Below are 20,384 nucleotides of genomic sequence, written 5' to 3'. Positions count from 1 at the left end.
CACCATCATGCCACTATCCATAAATATTGTATGTGTGTATCTATGAGTGTAAAAGGTGTTTCTTTTTTTGGATAAGAGAAATTCTCTTCATATATTTGAGCTTTATGCATATAAAAATAAAAACAACAAAGCAATATAAAATTTTGAAGCACAACAGAAATTAAGACAGTTGAAGATCTAAAATGTGTATCAGTGCTCAAACTAATATAATGCATATGTACCACCTACTTTAGTTTTCAGAAAAATAGACATGTGAACATTTTGTTTTGACCACCAACCAAAACCTATGTAATAGTACTGAAGATATTAATTTTAAAAATTCACTTAAAAATCCGTAATCCATACATTGAATACTACTCTTGTTGTACATGTTCCTTTTATTATGGATTTTGGATTGACATGATAACGAGGGAAGAGGACTAGTGTGTGGCTGCAGATGCAGTGTACACATAATTGAGGTTAACTGTACATAAAGCTGATAGAACTTGTGGAGAATCCCATCCATGGATAAGACAACCATTGAATTTTAACCAAAATATCACAAACAAATTCCTCACCAGCAGATAAGCTGAATGTGAAAATTTAAAATTGGTTCTGTAAAACATAACATTAATTTTAAAGAAATGAGCAACCTAAAGCAATGCTTATTTTACTGAAGTAGAAATACCTACATTACTTTAAAAAAAATGATGTTACTGTATTACCATAAAAACTTATTAAAAAATAATGTGTTATTTCTCAAAAATGTTGCCTTTGTAATACATTACCTGCTGTAGTGTTACATTGTGCATATATGCACTCCAGTTGTTTGGAAACAGCTAGTGAGGAATAAGTTCTTTGAATCAAATCAATCAAATAAAAAATTATTAAAAATCTTACAGGAATACATTTATTTCTGCATGTGAGGAGGGATACATTTAATTTGTCCAGTTTAGGGTCACAGGGAGGCAGTGATTATTGCAGCAGAATTCAGTGCAAGGCAAGAAGAAAACATGGCATGTGCCATAGCAGGGCACAAATTGCACTGCCAAGCAGAAAAGAGCTTGCTGCATGCAATCCACTAATCCTGGCCATACACCGTGCAATTCTGGCACAATTTTAAGCCCCATTTAGAGTCACTAACTGAGTTTGTAAGTCAGTTGCAGATTCATCAGCCATCATTTCACGTGTAGTACATGAGGGGTTGGGCATCTTACAAATGGGCTTTTGCACGACAGGAAGAACTTCTGTCATGTTAGAAATTTCAGTAGGCTGTCTTGTAGTGTAAGTAGTCTCACAACCCAATTTTCTGATGTTGCTATAAAATCGATTGCAGTATATTGTGCATATGTTGTCATGCTCATTTTCACATTTTTGATTTAATAAAACCTACATATCATATAGCGACACATAATCAACTAAATGACCAATTACAAAAGCATCTTAGGAAACCTTTACTGAAAGAATCCAAAATAAACAAACACAGCTACAAATTACACAGATTATGTACCTCTAATTCTCTCTGTAAAACACTTTATTGTCCACACTTCAGTTATCCATGTGTCCAGTTACTGCTTTTTATTTTCTTTGTCCTTTCAGTGCTTATCAGAAAAAAGTGCTTTGGAATCAAGGACCCCAACCACACTGGCTTGTGAAGTAAAACGCACCCAAAAAAGCACTTGACTGCATGGACAGAAAATATTAATAATCTGTTCAAATTAATTAATATGGAGCAGGGTTCTGCACTACTGAAATAAGAGTCAGGGGAAATAAATAATCCATTCGAACGTTATTTTGAAATTTGCTCAAATTTGTTTTTTTTGTTTGACACTTATGGGGCACCATACTACCTAGTTTCCGATTTGTTCTCATCTTCTTTGTATAGATTGCAATTTTGCAGTAAATGTGGAATAAGTTCTGACAGGATTTATCTTTGTTTCATTTTTTTATTACACAAAATCTACAATTTTGGCAGGGGTGTGTAGACTATTTATATCCACTGTATAGTCTGAGTACCCAAGTCATGGCATGTCAATCAGACTGAACAGCTTGAGCACACATACAACTGCCGATTCCATCGTGTAGTGTGAGCAGTTGCTTGACCAATATTTCTAAAAATCTCACAAGACACCAAAAACAAGTATCAATCTAGTTTTAATCCAGCAATTTGCTATTGATATTTTGAAACAATGTAATCTGGTGGCATAGTGGCTAGTGTTCATACTGTAAATCTTCAGGGGCTTGCTTCCGAGGATGGAAAAAGAGTAAGAGTGTTAATTACTTCACCGCATATTAATTAGGAAATGTATTTGTAAAATATAAGAAAATGATAAAAATACTTTTTGGCCCTTTATCTGGTCACTTTATGAAGGTTCTCATAAGAACTTACGATTCAATAACAAATGCTGGCCAGTGAAATGTTCAGTTTCTCATACATAAAAAGAGTAAAACACACTGTTTATAATGTATTACATGTTATAATGTGCCAAGACGAGGTAGGAAGGTGACAGTCCAAGCTTGCTATACAAATAAGGACCGCCAGCAGGAGACATGGTGGAGTACGAGCAGCCAGTGCATACTGATGAGCAAAGGGAGGAGGCCCCCAAGAGAGGTACGAGACAGAGTACAGGCGGCACTGAATTTGAAGTGTAGTTGAGTGTAGATTCACAAAAACATTGTTGGGAGAGAGAAAGAAAGACAGAGAGAAGACACTGAAGGGGAGGTGGTGTCTTCTGCATCAGAGAAAAGATCAAGAGTGATGATAAAAGAGAGTGGACGGAGAAGAGACTCAGTCGTTGTCTCGTTTATCTAGTGAACAACACAAACACTGCCTATTAAGTCAACTGTATTGCTCTTTGTTAACACTGACAAATATTCTTTCTAGTTAAATCATGGCATACGTACTTTTTTAAATAAAAAAAATCATACACAAAAAAAGTTTATTTGTACCTATGAACATAAAAAAAATTTTTTTAAAAGTTTGTTTGTTTTCAGTCTTTCACTTATCCCTGTATCTTGCTGGTTTTTTCACAATTCTTCCACTTGAAGTTTTATTTTAAGATTAATGTTTTATAGGTGGTAGATTCTCTGGGTTATTTGTTTCTTTTAGACCATTAGAGGACTCATGGTTATTTTTTTAATGCTGTGTGACACTTTTCATCAGGGCTTTCAATTGTTTCTGTTACTTGATTAAATTGTTTGTTTGTCTTCCTAATAAATGTTCTGTTTTTTCTGTACTATTGACCATCTGGTGTTTCCAAAATGTATGATCTATGCTGTTCGGCAACCTCTTTAACAATGGCAGGATTCCAACCTTCTTCTTGCCACATGCGCACCATCTTTCCTGGCTCCAACAAAGGCAAGGTACATGCACTACAGTCATGTTTCTTTGGTTTCATTTTTAGCTCATCCTGTACACTGCAGCTGACAGGTTGTGGAATCAGTAATTGAGGTGCTGTGGGAAGTTTTGTCCTCCATCATCTTTCAATCAGAGGTTATTTGATTGTCACCAGCACAACATCTAAGGACATCTTCCACAAATCTAATAGTGCCATGTATAGATCTTTGTTATCTGCTTTAGCTTTTTCATTAAAAGCTTCAAAGTTTATATTGTGTATTCCACCATTCTGTTGGACTGGGGTTAATGGGGACTGGAAGCAGTATGTATAAATTCCCAGTCTTGTACAAATTTCTTAAAGTCTATAATTGGGAACTGTGTACCATTAATTGTTATTAACTTTTCAGAAATGCTATGTGAGCAAAGTTTGATTTCAGGTGTACTTTTTGCATTGTGGCTTAAAAGAACCCCTTCTCTAGGACCCCAAGTGGCTGGAGTAGATCTTTTTGCTGTTTTTTAGTATATTTTTTTTAGATTGCACATGAACTCACTAAGTTCTCAATGTCATTCCCCATTCCAGGCCAGTACATAACCTCACATACCCAACACAGATGGCAAAAGATTATTTGCTGATTATTTCATAATTAGCTTATACCAAATTTGTTTTTCTCTGTACCTTTTGACCTGACAAGTCCCTAGGGATGGTATTTTTTCCTGAAGAACACGACTGCTATTTACAATAAATTTACAAGGATAGATTAGAATTAGTCTGTCGATGCTGGTCAGTGCTATTGTCTGCAGCAAGACCTTAGATTTGCCTAACAACCCATAAATATGGAAATTCTGTCCAATCTGAAAAACAAACTTTCTGCTTAAACAGTCTTTGCATCCATATTTCATTTTAAGCCACATAAAGCCTTAAATTACATTTAAACACTAAGGAGAAAGAACATTGTTATAACCTCTGTTTATGCCATGCTCTCCAGATCTATAACGGATATTTTTTTCAATATTCTATGTTATCATCTGCTGAAAGATCTACATAACCAAAACCTATATATTTACACTGTTGGAAGCATATTCACTATTAAATGCTAGTAAAGTGAATAACCTAAAATTACAGTAGTGAGAAAGGGGGATATTAGAGCTGAAATTTTTAAAGGAAAATGTGCTTCCTTACAGCAATTGCCTTTAGTGGCTTTTTAAAACATACAAAGAGGGACAGTGATCTCATAACCCAAGGTCACAGGGTAAGCTCTTAACAGTCTGTAACAATTTTATTAGCTTTGCTAATAATACTGTACTTATCATAAAATTAGACTCTTGAAATGTCACTCTTATTTATTCATCGTTTTGCATCATGTTAAAAATTATAACATGTTTTAAAACATGCAGACTGTTAATAGTGGCTTCTAACACATACTTAATTCAAAGAATGTCAAACAAATAAAGCAAATCCGCAAAAGAATGGCTTTAAAAAACACAAAAAAGAAATGGAGGTTTATATCAAGTTAAAGCCTCAACTGTAACCACATAGAAATATTGTGCAGACACTTGAAGCAGGCAGTACATTCTAAAAAGCCACCAAATATTGCACACTTCAAAAGGTTCTGTAAGAAGAACTAGGCAACAATTTACCCAAGTCGATGTAGGAGACTGACAGACAATTATAAGGAGTTATTTGTGCCGAAAGAAGGAACACCCGCTATTTAAGTTGGGGGTGTCCTTATTTTTTCTTTTTTACTTGTTAAATTACTGTACGTCGCCTTGACTTTCAAATATTGTAGAAATTATGCTAAATGTGAGAAGAACACATAACTTTTGTACATACATCTCTAAAGCACTGTACAGCAATATGCCAGAATAACGGATTAACAATGTAGCCATTTCACTTCTTTTATCAGAACACTTAAGCATCGAGATTGCAACTAAAATGAGCTTTACAATTCTACCAATATCCCTTTCCTATGAAACCGACGATTCACATTTTCATAAGCACTGCATCAAGAATTCACTATAACAAAAAGTAGGTACAACAGGAGCAAGATCTTTTTCATCCTCTAACAGAAAAGAGATTTACGATTTATTGTATGTACCACAACTTGATCCACTGTGTGCCTTTCTGTGAAGTTCACAACCAGTTTGATGTAACTTTAATCTCTTGGATAGACTGACGCCTGAAGTCGAGCATTAAGAGTTATATTACCCCAGAAATCAGGCTTCATTCAGAATTGAGGTCTCTTTTTCAAGTCACAGTAGCTCAAATAATAAGGGAACCGAGTCTGTGCAACATTTTAATATTTGACCTTAAAGTCTGATTGGATGTTAAGTGCTGAGGAGTCTCTATAACCACATCTGCATAGAACTGACAATCTTCAATATAAATTTGTGTCTTTTATTTAATAAAACTGTTGATTTATATTCTCTTTAATGTATGTTACTCTAATGAACAGCTGTCGAAATATAAAAAGATGATTAATATTTAAAAATAAGTGCAATATAATATACTTTTGAAATTAATAGACATGCAGGTTTATTATTTTAGTTAGAAAAAGTAGTACATCAATAGACACGTACCAATTTGTGTTGCGACATTTAGTGAAGGGTTACAAAATATACACTATTCTTTCAATGAGTTCTCTTCCAGAGCGTTGGGTCCATTCAATAAAAGCCTTTATACATAATATTAATTGTAATGCACAAAGTATGCTTGGAGTTAAATCTGTAAAACTTTAAAAAATTTGCATACTTTATGGTTTCATTGTAGAAGTAAGCCAAGTCAAACACTTTGTGTATACCAAAACTAAATATCAAAAGACTCATGACAATCCATTGTCATGCAACTATTAATATTTTTAAACATTTTTTTCACATCAAGTAAAACTTCACCATGTTGCATGAAAAATTATAGTGGACGTACACACAAAAAAGCACTTTTAAAAATACTCACATTGCTTATGTCATGAAGCCTAAAGTACCAAAACAAAGGAATTTCTTTGTAAACAATGGTCTAATGTACTACTTTCTAATTCTAAGAAATGTAAGCACTATTGATAGGTAAGATGCTACTTACTCATTTTGTTTTCTGACAAATTTGCAATATTCTGTCATGGATGGCCAGGGTCCTTACCAGGTCGGGACGCCTCTGCCTTGGAAGGACCGGGTGAGAAAGTATGGACAGAGCATTACCTCACCCGGAGGTGCTGCAACAAGCACATGAAGCACTTCCGGGTGCCTTATATAAGGGGCCAGCGGACGGTACTCGGTGAGCCAGAGTCGGGAAGAGGGAGACGAAGCTTATTGAGGAGGAGTGGAGGAAAAAGAGAAAAGAAAGTAAAGTACAGTATTGTGTTTGTGCTTAGGGACTGTGTTGTGTACTCATGGGAATAGGGAAGACGTTCTCAACGAGGGAAGAAAATAAAAAGCTTGTGCTTTTATAAGTGTGCCTCCTGTGTCTGTCTGTGTAGGGTTAAGCGATGGTATAGCGCCATCTATTGTCACAATTCCAACAGTGTGATTATTCTGTTGCAAAATGGGGGCACTACAGTAGCAACCCCATTAGATAGATAGATACTTTATTAATCCCAAGGGGAAATTCACATACTCCAGCAGCAGCATACTGATAAAGAACAATATTAAATTAAAGAGTGATAACAATGAAGGTATAACAGACAGACAATAATTTTGTATAATATTAACGTTTACCACCCCCACTCCCCACCCCCCCCTCGGGTGGAACTAAAGAGTCAAATAGTCTGTCGCTGAAGCTGCTCCTCTGCCTGGAGGTGATATTGTTCAGTGGATGCAGTGGATTCTCCATTATTGACAGGAGCCTGCTCAGTGCCCGTCGCTCTGCCACAGATATATATAATACCAGAATATATATATATACAGTATATATAATATACCAGAAAGCCAAGATATACAAACCCATTTATTATTAATTTATTGAACTGCTAAAGAGTTGGGAGGGTTAAATAGATGGAAAACAAAAAATCACAAATAAACAGAGCAGAACACAAATACATCTATAGATTTTAGGGACTTATTAAACAGATATTGATCTCCATCTTCCTGCTAAGTTTACTCTTTCACTTTACCACTAATGAAACACAAAAAGAACAACCAAATTTCACCTCCTCCCTAACTATATAGTGGTCTTTCTTTTTACCATCAACCAAGAACTTGCTTCTCACTAACCTTTCCATTCCAGCTTAAACAAGTCTATCAGCTCAATATAGCTTTAATTCCCATCACCGGATCATTTCCAACCTAGCTTTAGAAATAACTGCAGGGTCAGGATTTTCCCTACCTTTGCAACAGGGACAACAGACTACATCCCTTCATCCCTAATCTGTTATTTCACTTAACAGGGTACCTATAACTATGTTAGCCCTTTTACTGCCTTTCTAATTAAAAGGGCAACTTCGCCACGTTTCTCTTAGTCTGTTGACCATGTGCTTTGTTCTTTTGGCCAGGAGGTCTATTAGTCTTCTCTCAACTGTCACTCACTCTCTTTATATAAAGAGGGACAGGGAATTCCGTAAAATGCAAGGCTATCTACTAGTGTTCTGGGGAACATTACCTATTTCAGACTACAACATTCTCAAATTGTTATGTGTCCATCTATACCCTTTGTGGGAAATCCTGCACATGCAAAGGGTAAACTATACCATTGTAGTTACCTTTCCCCCCCCCCACATAGACATGACAATATATATTATTCTTGCCAGTGTATTCTTCTCTGTCTTTCCTTGGACCTTGCTGGATACAGCTCCCTGCTTTATACATACAGTACATTTGCACATACAGTCCTCCTAATTATCAGGCCACAACATATCTATCCACTATCAAATTAATGTAATCCATTTCTGGTTCATAGGGTGTTCATACATCATTGTTTTTCTGGCAGGTCCCAAAATTAATTTCTAAAAGCAGCAGTCAGGTTATACAGAAAACTTGAATATACAACTTTACCTGATTTAAGTCAAATTCTATTATCAATGTAGGATTTGGAAAAAAAAAACATTTAAAGAGTATGTTCAGGATACATACCATCACTATAGTTGCAGTCTCTCCTCAAATTACTCATCATATGCAGGTATTTGCTATATGAATTAACAATAGCTTTATTCCGAGTTGTAAACATGGTGTCAGTTTGAGGTTTCAGAAGTGCACTACTGGGCTCTCCATCACAACTATCACTTTCACTGGAACTCCATGAAAAGTCAGACTCCATTTGATTCTCTTGACATTTTAATTTTGCTAAGAAAAAGAAAAATGTCACAGATATTTAGGAATACATAAAATGATAAAAACGTAATTGTATACATGGCTTTTACTGTCATATCATTATAATTAAATTATTAACTGTAAATATACACTTGCACTTCTCTGGACTATTTCCAGCACTGTCATGTCCTTTTTGTAGCCTGGAGACCAAAACTGTACATAGTACTCCATATAAGGTCTAACCAGTGTGTTATAAAGCTTTAGCAAAACCTCCATGGACTTGTACTATACACATTGTGCTATATAACTTATCATTCTATTAATCTTCCTAATGCCTTCTGAACACTGTCTGGCAGTTAAAAGTGTCAAATACACTATGACTCCTAAATCATCCTCATAAGGTGTACTTTAGATTTTCAGACCTCCAATTGTGTATTCAATCCAAACATTTCACTTACTACATTAAGTAGTACTTACTTAATTACATTAAATGTCATCTGGCACAAATCTGCTCAAGCTTGTATGCTGCTGTCCTGAAATGATTCAACAGATTCTAGATTATCTGCAACTCCACTTAGCCTGGTACCATCTATAAATTTAACCAGCTTGTTTTTATATTCCTTTCCAAATCATTTATTTAAATTAAAAAAATCAGTGTCTCTAGCACCCTCTCCTGTGGAACACCACTCTTAATATTAGCCAGTTCTGATAAGGTTCCTTGCATCATAACCTTCTGCTTTCTGTGACTGAGCTAATTTTGCCCCCATCTACAAACAACATCCTAAACTCACACTTTTTAGTTTGATGCCCAGCTCCTCATGTGGCACCTTACCAAATGCTTTCTGAAAGTCCAGATAAATAATATCATATATTCCAGTTTGATCATATCCTTTGTTGCTTCCTCATAAAATTCCAGCATGTTGATAAAACATGACCTCCTTCTTCTAAGCCCATACTGACTGTTCAGTAAAACTCCTGTTCATGCCATGTATTGCTCAGTCTTTCCCTTAATAATTCCTTCCATTAGTTTATCTGTGATGTACTGTATGTTAACCTTGCTGGCCTATACAGTAGTTGCATGGATCTGCCCGGTCACTCTTTTAATATAACGGGATAATATTTGACATTTTTCAGTCTTTCAGAATTTCCCCGGTTCACAGTAACTTCCTAAAACACATTACATACATCTCCCCTGTATAAAATTATCAAAATGCTTAGTAGTGGATTTGGGTCAGTGTGTGGATCTCAAGCACTATGATTTCCTGAATTATTTGGTGCTATTCAAGAAATTACTGTTTTTGTTTGCAGAATCCCAAGCATTCTTAATTAAGAACAGGTTTGAGCATGCTGAATGCCAAGTTTCAAGCAGCCTGAATAAGTGGCAAGGAGAAACAAAATATTTTCATCTCAATCTGCTCATTCTCTTTTTCTCTAAAGCAGAGTTATTTTATTCATAGAATTCTGCCAGCTATCAAAATGCATCTTAAGAAAGCTAGCCAGTTTCTATTCAGCTATTGTGATTATATAGTTTTTGCCAAATAGGTTCAACTAAATAGGGCTGTACTAAAAACTAGATCAAAATTAACTAGACCATGCAGACCATAGTGCAAAGGCCATCAGCAAAAAAGCATAATCTGATGATATTAAAAAGAAAAAGTTTGCAAAGATATAAAAATCAAATAATATAAAATATGATAAAGTGACAAGTTACAATACATGCAAAAATTGCCCAAGCATAAAAACATCATAAATACTGCAAACTAAATTTGCTAAAATCACCAAAGATTATTTAGTCTGCCAACCTATTATTATTGTAGCAACCTTTATAAAGGTCTGACAGCACATAAAAACATCGACATTAAGCAGTAAACAGAATAAAGCTGTATTTGGCAATACAACCAGCTTAAAAGAAGAAAGAGGAGTTTTAAAGCAACATTTTTCATTAAAGGGATTAGTTACCTTTAGAAGGAAGCAGCTGCCTCACTGTGCCCAACTTTTTAACAGATAAGCCTTCATGCTAAAAAAAAAAAAAAAAAGAAAAAGAAACAAACTTTTACGTTCTGTGCAAGATAATTATCATAAGAATTATCTTCAGTATAAATGGTATAAATGGAAGCACTAAATGACATGTCACAGAACCAAAACAATAAAATTATTAGGTCACACAGCCACCTTTATGAACACAGTTCAAATGCCCCATTAAGTTCATCAAGGTAAGTTATTACTTAATATGTACCATTGTATACATTTACCCATGAAGGCAGCTGCTATCCGAACAGAAGCCATTAATACTGGTTGCAACTGCGGTCTGACTTCGGATTCAGATACAGAATTATTCCTTAATTCCAGGCCAATACATAAAACACAGTTCAAGTAAGTTGGAGAATAAGTATAACAACAGCATTCCTGTTATTATCAGTTATAAGTCAAGTGTGGCTGCATTACCTCTTCATGGTGGCTGATACGAAATGAAGCGGGACATTGTGAGTCACAACACTGAAGCTTCAGAGGTTAACTTGGATTCAAAGCCACAGTGCAGCGAACACTAGTTACAATGGGCTAACTTAAAGTCATATCTGATTGCATTTGCTTACTTTCCTCCCTCTTACTGCTTGATCACCTTCATTTTTGTGTCATGATCAATTGCCTTATTTCCTGAACTTGTAAGACATATGTAACTGAATGTAGTCAAAAATGCTGCAAATAATAAACTGAGATCAAGATGAATGAGTCACAGCATACAGAGCTGGTGTTGTTTATCCATGCCTTTGCCTAAATGGTAGCAGTTGTAAGACGAATGGCTAGAAGACCCATAAGTTGTATGTCGACAACTACCTGCACATCGACTACTATGGACTGGTAAAACATTTCTAGGAGCCTGCTGCATACATCAAAAGACCTGTGTCTCCTTAGGAAGCACAGTTTGCTCTGCCCTTGTACAGTGCCACTGTGTTGTCAGACCAGTCCAGTTTCCTGTTTATGTGAACCCTAGGTACATGTAGCTCCGCGCCACCTCCTGCACCACAAGACAGTGCTCCACAAGCCTCCAGTACATCAACTGTGATGGAGGAGTCATCTGAGAATTTCTGTAGATGGCAAACATTGATATTGTACTGGCAGTGTATTATTGTGAAGAGGGTAAATAGGAATGGAGAAAGAAAAGTTCCCAGAGGTGCTCCACTATTACACACCACCATTTCTGACACACTGTTCCTGTGCCTCACAAACTGCTATTAGTCAGGTAGTCTATGAGCCAGGATATTGAGGAGAAAATAAAGATGCACAGTTTCGAGCTTTTTCCACATGAAATATTATACTGTATATTGATAAGGCACTGGAAAAATCAAAGAAAATTATTCTGACATTGGTACTGGCTTTGAAAAAGTTAGAAAAGTCTCTATGGAGCATGTAGATCACAGCTATACAGCATATGCATGATAGGCAAATCGGAGAGGATCAAGCTGTTTTGAAACTAGGGGTTAGAGCTGTTTCAGGATCGGTCTCTCCAAGATCTTCATTATGTACAAAATAACTGCAACTATTCTGAAGTTAGTGGAATCACACGAATGTCCTATCTTTGGCATTGGGACAACACTGATGTTTTCCATAGCTGGGGAACCTTCTGCAAATACAGGAAAAGTTAGAACAGGCGCTAATGGACCCCAGCAAGCTGGCTAGCACATGTTCTCAGTACCTTAGAGCCAATTCCATCCAGCCCTGCAGCCTTGTTCGTACAGAGTTTCACTAGCTCTCGCCTCACTTGATCTGCAGGTGTGTTGATGTGAGTTAGTTGTTAAAACAGTACATCTCAGGCTCTCTGATAATGCAAGGCTGTATTGACGCGCATCCGAATAGTGTCCTATGTGGAGGCCAGCAAATTGACTGTTAGTGTGCAGCTGAGATCTACTAAGAAGTTTCACATTGCCACTCTGCAAACCATGATTAACATACGCCGCACTCAGAGTTATAAAGGGATCCTGAGCAAAGCAAGTGGAAGGAAGAAAAGCACGGAATTGAACACAAAGTTTCAGGATCCCTTGAAACCAAAAACACCAATATCTCAATGAGGAGTGTGTGTATGTGTCTGTCTGTCTGTGTGTCACAGTTTCTTGAGGATGGTCTAGAGCCAAAACAGCTGAACAGAAAAATATCAAACTCGACAAATAAGCCTGTTATGAGAGGACAATGTGCTCATTAGTTTTTGAGCCAAATTATGCAATAGAATGAGGCACTCTAGAGGAACTTTCAAATACAGTAATCTTGCAATTAATTATGAATTTTTCTCGTCAATTGCTGTCGTAATGACCATTTTTATGAACACAAAGATCAGCATCAGAGTGGTAAATAGTTACTGAAATGTTATAGAATAGTTTGGTAACATGGCCCCTAAGGTGTAAAGTCTACTGACGTTCACATCCAAATTTTTTAATTATTAGCATTAACATTTATAGAGTTGGCACCTCCACTGAAGTTTGTCCTTCCCATAATTTACATTTTCCAATGTTGTTCATTTTGTTTTCTACCCAAAAAAACATCACAATAGCAGAGGAGTTACATTTTGTTTGAATTTGAGGTTTATCTATTGATAGTAGCGGTATGTAAAGTGCAACCAGAAGAGAATTAAAGACGCTGCAGCAAAAGTTTTACAAGGGTTTGAAGTATTGAGGGATGATGTCTGCAAAATTCAGTGCAGCAGCAAATCAGTGCATACACATGTTAAACATAATATGAAATAACAGCACATTGCCAGTTCCAACACAGTTAGAACTCTCATAGTGACATGTTGCTCATAAGTAAATGACTCTAACCCGATTTTATTTTTTTATTTGTTATTAGCATGATGAAGTAGTAGGGGTCACTTCATTGTAAGTGGCTTCTCTGAGTAAAGCATCCAAAACAGGATTTCACATTTAGCTGCACAGGTCAGTCCTCCAGCAAATGATACAAAGGAAAAGAAACAAAGTGGTGAGATTTGAAACTTTTATTTTAGCTATTAAAGAGGTGTGTACAATTACAAACCGGATTCCAAAAAAGTTGGGACACTAAACAAATTGTGAATAAAAACTTAATGCAATGATGTGGAGATGGCAAATATCAATATTTTATTTGTAATAGAACATAGATGACAGATCAAACGTTTAATCCGAGTAAATGTATCATTTTAAAGGAAAAATATGTTGATTCAAAATTTCACGGTGTCAACAAATCCCAAAAAAGTTGGGACAAGTAGCAATAAGAGGCTGGAAAAAGTAAATTTGAGCATAACAAAGAGCTGGAAGACCAATAAACACTAATTAGGTCAATTGGCAACATGATTGGGTATAAAAAGAGCTTCTCAGAGTGGCAGTGTCTCTCAGAAGCCAAGATGGGTAGAGGATCACCAATTCCCACAATGCTGCGCAGAAAGATAGTGGAGCAATATCAGAAAGGTGTTACCCAGCGAAAAATTGCAAAGACTTTGCATCTATCATCATCAACTGTGCATAACATCATCCGAAGATTCAGAGAATCTGGAACAATCTCTGTGCGTAAGGGTCAAGGCTATAAAACCATACTGAATGCCCGTGATCTCCGGGCCCTTAAACGACACTGCACCACAAACAGGAATGCTACTGTAAAGGAAATCACAGAATGGGCTCAGGAATACTTCCAGAAACCATTGTCAGTGAACACAATCCACCGTGCCATCCGCCGTTGCCAGCTGAAACTCTACAGTGCAAAGAAGAAGCCATTTCTAAGCAAGATCCACAAGCTCAGGCGTTGTCACTGGGCCAGGGATCATTTAAAATGGAGTGTGGCAAAATGGAAGACTGTTCTGTGGTCAGACAAGTCACGATTCAAAGTTCTTTTGGAAATCTGGGACGCCATGTCATCCGGACCAAAGAGGACAAGGACAACCCAAGTTGTTATCAACGCTCAGTTCAGAAGCCTGCATCTCTGATGGTATGGGGTTGCATGAGTGCGTGTGGCATGGGCAGCTTGCATGTCTGGAAAGGCACCATCAATGCAGAAAAATATATTCAGGTTCTAGAACAACATATGCTCCCATCCAGACGTCATCTCTTTCAGGGAAGACCCTGCATTTTTCAACAAGATAATGCCAGACCACATTCTGCATCAATCACAATATCATGGCTGCGTAGGAGAAGGATCCGGGTACTGAAATGGCCAGTCTGCAGTCCAGATCTTTCACCTATAGAGAACATTTGGCGCATCATAAAGAGGAAGGTGCGACAAAGAAGGCCCAAGACGATTGAACAGTTAGAGGCCTGTATTAGACAAGAATGGGAGAGTACTCCTATTTCTAAACTTGAGAAACTGGTCTCCTCGGTCCGCAGACGTCTGTTGAGTGTTATAAGAAGAAGGGGAGATGCCACACAGTGGTGAAAATGGCCTTGTCCCAACTTTTTTGGGATTTGAATTCATGAAATTCTGAATCAACATATTCTTCCCTTAAAATGATACATTTTCTCAGTTTAAACTTTTGTTCCGTGATTTATGTTCTATTCTGAATAAAATATTAGAAGTTGGCACCTCCACATCATTGCATTCAGTTTTTATGCACGATTTGTATAGTGTCCCAACTTTTTTGGAAACCGGTTTGTAATTCAAATATATTCTAATGCCAAATTAGTATGTGACAGCTCTAGTAAAAATAAAAATAACCCAGAAGGAGCACAAATATCAAACACATAAGGAAATCTGATTCGTACACATACAGTATAAGAACCATGTATTTAACAGGGAGGTTTTGCACTGTTTAAGTCCTCATTTACCTAGCAAAAAAACAATTGCCTTAAAATTGTCCTCTACTACATGCTCTTTCCCTCTTTTTGCATGAGAAGAAGATTCTAGTCACTTACTGATTTGCTTGGCACATGGCTGTAAGACAAAGCTAATATCGAGTACAACTACCTAGGGGGAGGTTTCAAACAAAAACATTTACCAACCAGTAATATTAATGCATCCCTATGGAAAAATCACAATAAATTTCACTAAGGAAAGCACTTAAATACAGAAAATACATCACAAATTAGATATCACGACTGCTATTCAAAAGTTCATTACGTTAACAGTTTTTATATTACAACAGTCTTTTTCGATAAATCAAGCAAGGATTGAGTTGTTTTTCTGTTACTCACAGACAGCAATTTGAATAATTAACCTCACATCTGAACCAAACCAATGCATGTGGTATTCTTTCGACAAATGCTTATCGTATTCAAAGTATTTCACTTAGCACTGTCTTCTAAATTTTTACTTGCATAAATACTGCTTGCTTATATATTTTACCAAATAAGAATAGGATTTTCAGGTATGGGATATCTCACATTAGTGCAGACAGAAAATATACAACAGAAAATATTAATTCTGTAAAATAAAAAACGTTGTGTCCTGTGTTTGTATTGATCTTTCCAAAGCACTTTGCAAGAATGTTGCCATTCCAGTTTAAGATTAAAAATCTTTCCCTATCTAAAAGCAATATAAAAGTATCAAACACCAAAAAAGGCAAAGATCGAATAGAGTGATGATGAAAGCTGGACTTACTGCAGGCTTCTAATTACTCAAAGATCATCATTTAAGAAAGTTCTGAAAATGTAACATTATTGTAAAGTAAATAAACATTCACAGTGTCCTTGTGGAATGGTGGTTAGTGCTGCTACCGTTAAATATTCACCGCTCTTGGTTTAAAACCCATATCTGGTCATTGTCCTTGTAGAATTGAAACTTCCTCACTGTGTTTGTGTCCCATGTACAGTACTTTAATCTCCCCCCCACTGCAGAACACCTCCATCTCACACGTTTGTTAAGTAAATTGACAAACTCCAAACTGGCTTTACGAAATTGGAGTACAAGCAAAGGAATCAAACTAAAAACAATTAATAATTTTATACCAAGAGATGAATTCAATACCAACAATAAGAATTAACACAATACAAATGGAAAACTATATTTAGATAAAAATTTCAGCTGAAGACGTCCATGCTTGTGGAAGTGAAATAAACAGCTGGAAGAAAGCTTTGAGCAACCACAAATGATAGAAGAGTGGAGGTTTACTCCACCTAGTGGTTTAAAATGTGATATGAAAATTTCAAATAATTTCTTAAATGTGGCAAAGATTTATGCGGTCAGGGTTGTTTGCTACCTCTGAAAAAAAAAAAAACAAACACTAATGATTTGCACTATTAACTAAATTACAGCAAGATAAACTTATAAACAGAACAATGGAACAAGCAGTCCAATATTTCTAACTGTTTTGGCCATTTTTACAACAAACGTATTCTATTTCAGGATCAAATGGAGCCAGACCCTTGACTGAGGTAGTCAAGGAAGAAGAATATGGTGGTTACTGGAGTGTAAAATTCACAAAGACAATCACTAAGCAGCAGGACTAATCAAAATGTCATGAAATCTACTACAGTATTTTGTTTAGTACTTCATTTATTGTATATTACTAACTAAAGTAAGAAAATAAATTGACAAATGATGGTGCTAGCAAATTATTTCAATTATTACTAGCTCAAATTCACTAACAGAATTTTAACTACAAGCCTTGACTAAACAGTCAGAACTTAGTAATAGTTTTTGTTATCACAGTTTCTAAATGTGGATTAACTGCCTTATTTAAAATTTGAACAGCAAGATTCAAAAATTCCATTGAATTTTACAGCTACACGACTATAGTAAATTGTTCCAGATATATTTAACATGCACAGAACCAGCACACTGGGTGACTTGATCAGGATCACAGAGTGAGTTAATGATTAAGACTAAACCTACAGTCTCATGGGATGCTGTATATGATGTCTCCTTTCTGAATGTCATTAAAATTCAATTTAGAAATTCCCACCTTAAATGATATCCCACTGAATAGACAGTAGCTTTGTTCTACACCAGCTCCAAAGAAAAAAAAAAATCAAAGCAGCCACATCCAGTAATTCATCATGTAAGCTTGTATGTTAGCATAGAAAGAAAATGATTGACTGCTTGGTCTGATCTAGAGCTGAATCTGTTTAAAGCTGTAATGTTTTCCTTGTACCACACAATGCAAGGATACAAACAATAAGAACTGTGTCATCATTAACAATATTGATTAAATGGGTATGGTTTAATAAAAATCCAAATAAAGTTCTTTGCTGATAATTGGCATTTTTGATGTTCTTTCTTTTATTGTTAACCAGCTTTATTTTGTTATGCAATTTTCTGACAAGGCTATTTATTTATATATTCTTAAACACAAAGAACTGTGATAATGTGAAGATTCAGTATTTTAAAAGATATTCACTGCTGAGCGTCATTAAACATAATTAGATTAATTCTAATTTAATTCTAATAATTAATTCTCAATTTTTTTTTTTTTATAAATGTGCAAAAAGCTCAAGTAAACTTTTTTCACGCTGTCATTATGGGGTGTTGTGTGTAGAATTCTGAGGAAAAAAAATGAATTTAATCCATTTTGGAATAAGGCTGTAACATAACAAAATGTGGAAAAAGTGATGCTCTGTGAATACTTTCCGGATGCACTGTAGTTTGGGAAACTTCTTCACAGCCACTGCAATGGAGGGGAAAATCTACAATATTTAGCACAAAATGATTAAATTGCAATTTCCTACCTTTATTTTCAAAATCCTTTAACAAAAAGAGACTCATGTGCCTAATATATTTTTAGAAACAATTTGACTAAATAGATTGTTTATATTTGTATTTGAAAAGGAAGTAGCAGAAAGATATATTATGAACATTTAATTGGAAAATTCACTGCAGTGAAAGTTAGGAAAGCTGTACATATTTTTGTCTTTAATGACTATGTCTGACAAGAGGGATCACTTATTCACCCCATGAATTGTTTGTTATTTATCGCTGATGAAAAGCTGCACAGTGAATTCTGTTATTCCTTATTGGCTGCATTTCATTTAAGAGTGATCTAGGTCAGCTGAGAGTGTCAGTTCATTATGGTGAAAGAATGGATTTTTGAGTTGCTTCTCTTTGTGTAGGGAAAAGGGTGAGCTGTATGGCTGTTTCTAAATGCTAATCAAGAATACAGAATGATCAGAACATTTGTGTTCCCATAATAATGGATATAGATCTCTGTATACTGTATACTCTCCCCTCACTCCAAATACAAACATTAACTCATAATTAAGAGTGCAATCTGTTGTGTTAAAAGACAAATACATACCCTGTGCATTTACCATCCCTGCTTACTTACAGTATATGGCCAAATATTTTGTGGGAATTCCAGTTCAGAAGAAAGTCAGTTTTAGTATATGTTTCACGTATTTGATAATGTCTGATTTTAAGTGCACACCAACATATGAATATACATGCATGATATGTATAAAATATGTATAATAGGTGTATAGGAAAAAATGTCTCTCTACAGATAGATATACACACATTATAGTAGAACATCTGAACAATCTAGACAAGAACAGGCCATTCAGCCCAACAAAACTCTTCAGTCCTATTCACTTAATTCTAAAATAACATCAAGTCTAATTTTGTAGGTCACTAAAGTCCTACTGTTTATAACACTACTTGTTAGCTTATTCCAAGTGTCTGTGGCTCTCCGTGTAAAGAAAAACTTACTAATGTTTGTGTGAAATATACCCCTAACAAGTTTCCAACTGTGTCCCCGTGTTCTTGTTGAACTCATTTTAAAATAACACTATCAATGCACTATACTAATTCCATTAATAATTTTAACACTTTAATCATCATGTCCCCTCTTAATCTCCTTTTGCTTAAATTGAAAAGGCTCTGCTATTTTAATCTTTCTTCAAAATTTGTCCCCTGTAGTCCAAAAATCAGCCCAGTCACTCTTCTTTGTACTTTTCCAGAGCTGCTATGTCATTTTTGTAGCCTGAAGAACAAAACTGTACACAGTTGAGCATAACCTCCTTGGATTTGTACTCTATACATCATGCTATACCATCTAACAATCTATTAGTCTTCTTAATGGCTTCTGAACACTGTCTGGCAGTTGATAGTGTTGAGTCCACTAAGATTTCTAAATCCTTCACCTTAGTTGTACTTTCAAATTTCAGACCTTCCACTGTGTGTTCAGGCCAACATTTTTACATCCTACATTAAACATTTTACATTTACTTACCTGTACATTAAACTTCATATACCACAAATCTGCTCAAGCCTCTATGCTAAGTCCCTAATGAATCAATAGATGCAAGATGTTCTGCCAATCCACCTAGCCTGGTATCATCTACAAATTTAACCAGCTTGTTTTTTTATATCCAAATCATGTATTATATTAAAAAAAATCAGTGTCCCTAGCACCCTCTCCTGTGGAACACCACTCTTTATATTAGGCAGTTTTGATAGTGTTCCTTGCACAACAACCTTCTGCTTCCTGTGCCAATTTTGCATCCATCTACAAACAACACCCAGCACTCCCACTTGTTTCAGTTAGATACCCAACCTCTCATGTGGCACCTTATCAAAGGCTTTCTGAAATCCAGATATATAATACAATATGCTCCACTTTGATGATACCCTTTTGTTGCTTCCTAATAGAATTCCAGCATGTTAGTAAGACATGACCTACCTCTTCTGGACCCATTATTCAGTAAAACTCCTGTTTGTGTCATATGTTGTTCAATTTTTTCCTTATTAATTTCTTCCCTTAAATTTTACCTGTGATGTATATTAATCTTACTGGTCTACAACTGCTTAGATCTGCCCAGTCACCTGTTTTATACAAAGGGATAATATATATTATATATACACATTTAATATTTTATATATATATATATATATATACACACACACACACACACACACACACACACACATACATACTTTGTACATACATACAGTA

The 20,384-nt window shown here is 35.7% G+C and overlaps 1 protein-coding gene across 4 annotated transcripts in view; it reads right to left on the bottom strand.

The window, feature by feature from the left end:
* The window catches only part of spidr (scaffold protein involved in DNA repair), a 384,626-nt gene that overhangs the window by 354,829 nt on the left and 9,413 nt on the right, over window positions 1-20,384 (bottom strand). For 3 of the 4 annotated variants that reach the window (XM_039754491.1, XM_039754492.1, XM_039754495.1), the window contains exons 3-4: window positions 10,508-10,565; window positions 8,372-8,581 (exon numbers count right to left, since the gene is read on the bottom strand). In XM_039754491.1, the coding sequence (XP_039610425.1) occupies window positions 8,372-8,581; window positions 10,508-10,565 (268 nt within the window). Of the gene's footprint in view, window positions 1-8,371; window positions 8,582-10,507; window positions 10,566-20,111; window positions 20,255-20,384 lie in introns of all 4 variants that reach the window. The other variant, XM_039754493.1, reaches the window with a different exon arrangement.

The sequence above is a fragment of the Polypterus senegalus genome, chromosome 5 (genome assembly GCF_016835505.1).
Source record: "Polypterus senegalus isolate Bchr_013 chromosome 5, ASM1683550v1, whole genome shotgun sequence".
Taxonomy (NCBI): Eukaryota; Metazoa; Chordata; class Cladistia; order Polypteriformes; family Polypteridae; genus Polypterus; species Polypterus senegalus.
Note: the sequence above shows the minus strand (reverse complement) of the source record. Positions and strands in the feature narration are given on the sequence as shown.